Source organism: Prinia subflava, chromosome 8, assembly GCF_021018805.1.
Source record: "Prinia subflava isolate CZ2003 ecotype Zambia chromosome 8, Cam_Psub_1.2, whole genome shotgun sequence".
In the NCBI taxonomy this organism is placed as follows: Eukaryota; Metazoa; Chordata; class Aves; order Passeriformes; family Cisticolidae; genus Prinia; species Prinia subflava.
In genome coordinates this window covers 16,435,084-16,443,006 of record NC_086254.1, presented here as the reverse complement: position 1 = coordinate 16,443,006, position 7,923 = coordinate 16,435,084, and the positions used below count along the sequence as shown (strand labels likewise).

The 7,923-nt window shown below is 73.2% G+C and overlaps 2 protein-coding genes across 8 annotated transcripts; one reads left to right on the top strand and one right to left on the bottom strand.

Annotated features, from left to right (window-relative positions):
- Positions 1 to 55: 55 nt before the first annotated feature.
- Positions 56 to 3,615, bottom strand: MPND (MPN domain containing). 5 transcript variants are annotated; one of them, XM_063403476.1, is made up of 13 exons: positions 3,491 to 3,615; positions 2,551 to 2,771; positions 2,166 to 2,396; positions 1,922 to 2,084; positions 1,767 to 1,851; positions 1,600 to 1,696; positions 1,420 to 1,492; positions 1,271 to 1,347; positions 1,028 to 1,196; positions 888 to 958; positions 681 to 770; positions 375 to 467; positions 56 to 288 (listed from the first exon to the last, which is right to left on the bottom strand). In XM_063403476.1, exons 1-13 carry the CDS (start codon positions 3,495 to 3,497, stop codon positions 202 to 204), a joined length of 1,464 nt encoding a protein of 487 aa, XP_063259546.1. In that variant the 5' UTR covers positions 3,498 to 3,615; the 3' UTR covers positions 56 to 201. The 5 variants fall into 5 exon arrangements, 4 of the variants coding, with proteins under 4 accessions (XP_063259546.1, XP_063259548.1, XP_063259545.1 ...); XR_010081111.1 differs by having other exon boundaries at positions 151 to 288; positions 375 to 564; XM_063403478.1 differs by having other exon boundaries at positions 1,922 to 2,396.
- On the top strand, positions 3,570 to 7,874 carry STAP2 (signal transducing adaptor family member 2). 3 transcript variants are annotated; one of them, XM_063403451.1, is made up of 10 exons: positions 3,570 to 4,376; positions 4,665 to 4,736; positions 5,103 to 5,198; positions 5,516 to 5,572; positions 5,649 to 5,935; positions 6,040 to 6,180; positions 6,446 to 6,515; positions 6,878 to 6,975; positions 7,320 to 7,400; positions 7,592 to 7,874. In XM_063403451.1, exons 1-10 carry the CDS (start codon positions 3,570 to 3,572, stop codon positions 7,746 to 7,748), a joined length of 1,866 nt encoding a protein of 621 aa, XP_063259521.1. In that variant the 3' UTR covers positions 7,749 to 7,874. The 3 variants fall into 3 exon arrangements, with proteins under 3 accessions (XP_063259521.1, XP_063259522.1, XP_063259523.1); XM_063403453.1 differs by having other exon boundaries at positions 4,093 to 4,225; XM_063403452.1 differs by lacking the exon at positions 6,878 to 6,975 and having other exon boundaries at positions 7,592 to 7,729.
- The last annotated feature ends 49 nt before the right edge of the window (positions 7,875 to 7,923 follow it).

Below are 7,923 nucleotides of genomic sequence, written 5' to 3'. Positions count from 1 at the left end.
CAGGAACTGCTCTTTAATCAATCTACCACTTCCACAAACCGCTGACCCCGAGCCTGCCCCACCGGCACGGCCGGGCCCGGGGCCGGCGGGGCCGCGGGGGCCGCGGGGGCCACCCCGGGCCGGGGCCGGGAGAGCCCCGGGGCTGCCGAGCCCCGCCCGGGCTGCGGGAGGCGCCAGGTCCGATGGAGCGGCCCCGCGCCCTCACCCGCTGAGCCTGAGGAGGCTGAAGATCTGCTCCAGGACGTGGGTGAAGCTCTGGTCTTTGGGGGTGCGGGAGGCCAGGGAGCCCTGAGGGGGGGAGCCCCAGTAAATTCCAGTACAGGGAACTGGTGCCTCAGCAAAGCCCCCTCCCCTCCCCTCCCAGCCCTTCCCACCTTCAGCTTGTCCAGGTAGGTCTGATCCTGACTCCACAGCTCCTGGAACTTCACCAGGTCGGGGGCCCCCTTATAGAACTCCACCAGCAGCGTCTGGGGGGGACAGAGGGGCTGCAGGCCCTGGGGGTGCCCCAAGGCCAGGCAGGGGGACCCCAAACCTGGGCATGGAGACCTCGCTGGCCCCAGGGGGCTGCAGAAGGGACTGTCACCATCACCAGGGCTAAGGGCAGGATGGGGACAAGTGCTGGGGTCCCAGCCTGCCCCCCATGGGCTCGGGGGGTTTTGGGGCCCCCACCCCTCCCTTACCATCTCCTGCACGACGTCGTTGGTGAGGAATCCGTCCTGGATGTAGGTGACCTCCACATCCATGGGGATCCCGTAGTCGTTGGGCCGTTGCTGGAGGAGGGGGGAGCCAGGCAGGGTCACCCCACAGCCCTGAGACCTGACACCGCCCTGGGGGGCACCCGAGGGCGCTGGGTGGGGGGACCCCACCCCAAATCCTCCCCCGCTTACCTCTGGCGGCGGCATCACCCAGAAGGGCGCGATCTTGGACTCCACGCCGGGGTTGCCGTGGTAGAAGGGCCCTGTGGGGACAGAGGGGGCTGGCACGGGGGTGGCAGCAGCCGCAGCCCCCGGGAGCCCCGGGCACGTACCGCAGATGAGCCCCAGGCAGGGCTGGAAGCCGTTGCCGCTGCCCTGCAGCTTGAGCTGATAATCCATCTGCGCGTCGATGTCGTGCAGGGACGGCAGCGCGGGCCCGAAGGGGTGGCTGTGGTACCACCCCACCAGCGACAGCCCCCGCAGGAACAGGCTCTGGCAGATCTGGGGGGCACAGAGCGTGGCTCCAGCCCCTGCAGAGCCCCCTGCCCGCTCCCCAGCCTGCAGCAGCCCCTCACCTCCTCCTCCACAGCGCCCGCAGCTTCGGCGTCGCCCAGGCGGGTCCGGCAGGGGAAGGCTCGAAGCACGGTCAGCACTGCGGGGACACAGGGCTGGGTGACACCCCCAGGCCACGGCAGAGCCACCCCCACCCCCAAACCCCACCTACACTGGGTGTTGGTGTCCCAGCGCCCCCCCAGGTACCCCACCACTTCGCTCCGTGTCAGGTGGCTGTGGAAATCCTAAAGGAAAAGGTTAAAACCAACAGTTTGGCACTAAAACGATGGCACGAGGGACGCAGGTGTCCCCAGCGCCACCAGCGATGTCCCAGCCTGGGGAAGGGACGCACCAGGAGCAGGAGGACGTTGCTGGAGATGGCCACGTTGAAGGGCTGGAATTTGTTGATGGCTGCAAAGGACGTCACCTCCACCAGGGTCTGGGGGTTCCTGGAAGAGCCACAGGAACTGTGGCGCCGTCCCCGCCCCTGCGGCGCCCCGGGGTGCCCGTGTCCCCTACCTGGCCGAGTCGCGGGTGCCCAGGGTGCAGTAGCGCACGGGCACCCGGGGTTTCACCTCCAGCCTTTTCCCTGCGGCGCCGGGATCTGCCGAGGACAAGGTCCCGTCACGGCGGCCGGGCCGCCCGGGACCCCCGCGCCCCCCACGGCAGCTCACCCGTCCCCGCCGGCTCCGCCAGGCTCTTGCCCTGCTGCTTCTTGCTCCTCTCCTCCGGCTTTTTAGGAGCCGCCGGCTCCGGCACCGGCACCCGACCCTCCCTCGCCGCCTCCTCCTCCTCCTCCTCGGGCAGCTCCTCCTCCTCGCCCTCGCTGGCCAAGCTCTGCGAGCACACGGGGCTGGCACCCAGCTCACCCCCGCAGCCCCACCCGGGGGTGCCAGGGGGAGCTGAGCCCGGTCCCACCTCCTCGGGGGGCGGCACGTTGGGCTGGTGCTGCCGCAGCCACGCGGCCTTGTACTGGTCCAGCTTCTGGCCCTTGTAGCGCACGGACGCCCAGCCGCAGCCAGACTTCTTGGCAGGGTTCACCAGGCGCTTGCAGTGCGTGGCCCAGGCGCTCGGGGAGTTGAACACCTGCCCCGTCTCCTGCCAGGTGATCGTCCCGTCCGAGCCCAGGTCCCCCACGAACTTCTTGCCCTGGGGACAATGGCGGGAGACACATCCCCGTGTCCCCATCACTTCTCCCTCAGCCTATCACTGTCCCACATTGACCATCTGTGTCCCTTGTCCTCATCCCACATCTCTGGTCCCCATCCCCTCCCCTGTCCCCATTCCGTGTCCCCACGCTCACCAGGTAGTAGATGGACAGGACGCCCCTGCCGGGCTCCAGGAGCGCGTCCCTCAGCAGCACCCTCAGGGTGATTCCCCTGCGGGTCAGCAGCGCCCCCCGCGCCGCCCCCGCCGCCTTTGCGCCGCTCCCGGCCTCGGGCTCGGCCTCGTCCAGCCCCGGCTCCAGCTCGTCCTCGTCCTCCTCCAGACACTCGTCCCCGCCGGGGGAGGCGGCCGCCAGCGCTGCGGGGGGGACACCGTGTGACAGCACCCCTGGGTGTCCCCCCCGAGCACCCTTGGGTCCCCCCCGTGGCTGCGGCCTGCGGTTGGGGACACGGGGACAGGGATGCACAGGGACGTGGGGACGGGGAGGGGACACAGGGGACACAGGCACGGAGGGACACAAGGACATGGAGGGGCTGTACTCGGGGACAGGACTCGGGGAGGGGACACGGCGGGGTGGGGACACAGCTGAGGGACACGGCCGGGGGACAGGGGGACATGGCCGGGGGACAGGGGCTGAATGTCCCCTGGCCCAGCCGGTCCCCAGAGCCCGGTGTGAGCCCAGGGCGCTGCGGGGGAGGCCGGGGGTGACACACGACGGTCCCCGAGGGGAGGGGGGGGGTCCCCGCCCCGCCCCCGCTGCGCTCCCGCCCCGGGGGTGTCCCGGGGGTGTCCCGGGATGTCCCGGGATGTCCCCGCCGGGCCCGGGCAGGTGCACGCGCGTGCCCCGGGGGTGTGCGGGGGCGGGGGCGGTGAGTGACCGGGGAGTGACACGCGTGTCCCCGCCCGGGGCGCGTGTGCGGCACCCGGTGCGTGTCCGGTGTGCGCGTGCCCGGTGCGTGCTCTGTGCCCGGTGCGTGTCGCACTCCCGGCTCCCCGTTCCCGTTCCCGGTTCCCGGTTCCCGAACCCGGCTCCCGGTTCCCGGTTCCCGTTCCCGGTTCACCCCGCCCCCCGGTACCTGCCATGCTCCGCTCCCGCCGCTCCCGCCGCTCCCGCCTCCCCCCGGTGCGCGCGGCGGCGGCGGCGGCGGACACGTGATGGGGCGGCCCCGGGCGCCCCGCCCCGCCCGGGGGGGCGAGGGGACACCGGCACCGGGGGGGGGACACAGCCCCGCACCTGCGGCACCGGCCGGGGGGGGACACGGGGACTCAGCCCCGCATCCAGACAAGGACCCCGCTCCCGGCGGGACCCCCGCCCGCCGCCCCTCGCCCCGGCCCGGGGAGCGGGGGGACACCGGCACCGGCACCGGCACCGGGCGGGGGGACGGGCGGGAACCTGCCGGGTTCGCCCCCGCACCTGCCGCACCGTCCGGGGGTGGGGCACGGGGGCTCAGCCCCGCCCCAGGGATCCCCCGGCCCGGCGGGGACCCCCGCCCGCAGCCCCCCGCCCCGGGGAGGGGCACGGGGGCACCGGGAGTGGGAACGGGAGCCTGCCCGGGGCCGCAGCCCCGCACCTGCTGCGGCGGGAGGGAGGGACACGGGGGCCCAGCCCCGCACCGGGGATCCCCCGGCCCGGCTCGGGACACCCGCCCGCCGCCCTTCGCCCCGGCCCGGGCGGGGCCGGTGCCGGGAACTGCGGCGGCTCCTGCGCGGTGGCGGAGATGGAGCGGCCGGTGCCGCTGCCCCGGGGGATCCGGCCCCGGGCCCGGCACTACTACGAGGGCTTCGTGGACAAGTGGGGGCCGCGGGATCAGGTGGGGGACACGGCCGGGACCGACACCGGCACCCCCGGGACCGACACTGGCACCCCCGGGACCGACACCGGCACCCCCGGACCGATCACCGGCACGCCCCAGCACCAGCACCGGGGACTCCCCGGGACCGAGCGCCAAGAGCGACCCCCGGGTACCCAGGACCGACTCCCGGGCCCGCTCCCGGCACTCCCAGGCCCTGTTCCCCCCGGGGCCGACTCCTCGTGTCCCCTCCGTCCCCCGGGGTCACCGGGCTCGTTACCCACAGAGCGCGGTGCGGTTTCCCTGTTCCTGGTGCCGGTGCCAGTGCCGGCTGCCGGTGCCTTTTTCCCTGTTCCCAGTGCCGTTTCCCTCTTCCCGGTGCCTTTTCCCCATTCCCGGTACCGTTTCCCCGTTCCCGGTGCCTTTCCCGGTGCAGGGCTGAGCCCATCCCTCCCCGCAGGGCTACCGGAGGCTCTGGGCCGGGCTGCGGGGGCTCCGTCTCGCCTTCTACAACGGGCCCCAGGAGCACGAGGTACCCCCGAGGACCCCCCGAGGCCGGAGACACCCCCGGGCTGGGACCCCCAGGGTGGATCCCCCGGCCGGGACCCCTGGGGTCTGCTGGGGCTGGGATTGGCCCCCCCCCGCCCTCTGGGGGACACCCCTGGGGCAGGATCCCCTCAGGGTGGGACCCCTGTGCCCCTCCCCGGGCTGGGACCTCTTTGGTGAAGCCCCCCAGGATTGGGGACCCCTCCCCAGAGACCCCCCTGGGCGAGGCCCCCCGAGGATGGGACCCTCAGGTGACATTGGGAGGGACCCTGCAGGGCGGGGGGCGCGGGGCAGCTGAGGCCTGACGTGTTCGTGTCCCTGGGCCCGGGGTCCCACCCTTGGGTGCCCCCAGCCCCTGGAGGTGCTGGACCTGGGCGAGCTGGTGGCCGTGCAGGCCGAGGGCGGGGCGCTCGTCCTCAGGCTGAGGGGACAAGAGGTGACAATGAAGGTGAGGAGCAGCCACGGGGGGCAATGGGGGGCTGGGGGTATCTGGAGGGGTGGGATCGGGGGGTTCAGAGGGGATTTCAGCCCTGGGGGCTGCAGGGGGGCACTGGGGAGCGCAAGGGAAGGATTTAGGGAGACAGAGGGGACAGGATTTTGGGACTGGGGGGTCTGGAGGGCAGAGGGGGGAGGATTTGGGGTACAGGGGATGCAGAGGGATTGGGGGCTATGGGATTCGGGGCTTAGGGGGCTGCAGAGCCCTGTGGGGGGCACAAGGGCCGGGGGACAGGCCACCCTCACGTCCCTGTGTCCCCTCCCCGGCAGACGGAGAGCTGGGAGGCGCAGGAGATGTGGCGGGGATTCATCCTCACCATGGCCAAGGTGGGCACGGGGCGCTGCCCGGGGGTCCCGGGGTGACAGGGACCCCTCTGTGCCACCACCCCGTGTCCCCCCGCAGAGGAAACTCCCCCGGGACCTGGAGCTGCTGCCCGGACACATCTTCCAGCTCCTGGAGGCTCTGCGGGAGGAGCGGGAGGGCAGGGACGGCCCCGTGTCCCCCGCCAGCCCCGTGTCCCCGGGGACACCCGTGTCTCCAGTGACACCAGTGTCACCAGTGTACTCGGTGACACCCGTGTACTCGGTGACACCCGTGTCTCCGGTGACACCCGTGTCACCGGTGTCACCAGTGTCACCCGTGTCCCCCGTGTCCCCCACCACCCCCGCGTGCCCCAGCCCGTCTGAGCCGTGAGTCGGGGGGCTCGGGGGGCTCGGGGGGGTTCCCCCTCCTCACCGGGGCTGGCCCAGCGCGGCCGGCGGTGACACGGGGGGTGACACGGGGGTGTCCCCAGGGTCCCCAGCTGCTTTTTCGAGGTGACGCGAGCCGAGGCCGAGCGGCTGCTGGAGCAGAGCGCGGGCGGGGGGCGCCTCCTGCTGCGGCCCGGGGGGCACGGCCGGGGGCTCTCGGTCACCACGCGCCAGGAGCTCGGCGGGTGCGTGCCGGGGACACCGGGGGGACACCGGGGGACACCGGGGAGGGCTGTCCCCAAAGGGGAGGGGCTCCGTGCCAGGGGTGGCCTGGGGGTCCCACCTGGGGGGTCCCCGTTGAGTGGGTGGCCCTGGGGGAAGGTCCCCTTGCCAGGGGTGTCCCGCGGGGTGTGGGTGCCCCACGGGGGGGGTCTCCGGGCAGGGGGGGATCCCGGGCAGGGTGAGGTCCCCGGGGGGGGGTCCCCAGCCCCTGAGGCAGCCCCCCCGCAGGACCGCGCTGCTGAGGCACTACAGGGTGAAGAGGGAGGCCCAGGGCTACGTCATCGACGTGGAGACCCCGGTGAGTGACACGGGACAGGGCGGGGCTGGCCCTGGGGACAGCGACCCCGCCCCCGGGCACCCCCTGAGCCCCGGGGTGGGACCCCTGGTGTCACCCGAGGGACTGGCGCCACGTGGGCTGTGACACCCCAAGGCTGGGCACCCCCAGGGAACCCCGGGAGCACCCAAGGGTGGGACCACGGGGCTGGGGTCCCCAAGGGTTGGGGCTCAAGGAACTGGGACCCCCAAAAAAGGGACAGGGACCCCCTCAGGTTTGGGATCCCTGGGACCCCCGAGGGACCGGGACACCCCAAAGGGCTGCAGCAGGGGGGTGGCAGGGCACGGGGGGCACGGGGGGTCCCCGGTGACGCTGCCTGTCCCCAGCATCGCTGCTCGTCGCTGGCCGAGGTGGTGCAGTTCTTCGTGCAGGGGAGCGGGGGGCAGCCTGCAGCCCCTGGAGGCCGAGTACAGCTCCCACCTGGGTGGGCACCGGGGCCGGGGGCGCCGGGAGCAGCTCTGGGGGGCTGCGGGGAGGGAGGGAGGGTGGGGGTCCTCGGGGGTCTGGAGAGCTGGGGGGCAGAGCTGGGGTCTCAGTGTGGGGGGCTCAGAGGGGTCTGGGGGTGCTCAGAGGGGTCTGGGGGGGCTCAGAGGGGTCTGGGGGTGCTCAGAGGGGTCTGGGGGGGGCTCAGAGGGGTCTGGGGGGGGCTCAGAGGGGTCTGGGAGGGCTCAGAGGGGTCTGGGGGTGCTCAGAGGGGTCTGGGGGGGCTCAGAGGGGTCTGGGGGGGCTGGGGGCCGGTGCAGGGTCCGTGACCCCCCCTCTCTCCAGAGTTCCTGCCCGTGGACGGGGCCCCCGGCTCGGGGGTGCCTCCCGAGGAGGAGGAGGAGGAGATCTACATGAACGACCCCGGTGAGGCCCGGGGGCAGCCGAGCCCCCCCCCCCGGGGCTGCTGTCACCCCCCAAGGAAGGGGGACACAATGGGGGGGGGGCACGGGGGTGCCAGCATGGGGACACTGGGTGCTGTCACTGCCTCGGGGGGCAGTGGAGGGTCCTGGGGGAGGGGGGTTCTCTGCCAGGCCCTCACAGCCCCCCCGGCACAGGGAGGACCCCGGAGCTGCTGTGTCGGAAGGGGGGGACACGGCGGAAGGGCTGGAAGGGGGCCCAGGAAGCTGCAGCTGCGCCAGGCTCCCCTCAATGACTGCTGGGGACACCCTGGGGACACCCTGGGGACACCCTGCTGTCCCCCCTTTGTGCTAGCGGCCAGCGGGGCCCCCCTCACCCTCAGGGATCGCTGTCCCCAGTGTCCCCTGGCCTGGGGTGACACTGGGGACGGGGGGAACCCCCTCATGTTTGGGGGGACACTGTGAATAAAAGACCCTGTGCCCACCCAGCCCCTTCCTGCTCCTGGTGCCGTGGGGGGGTCACAGGGACC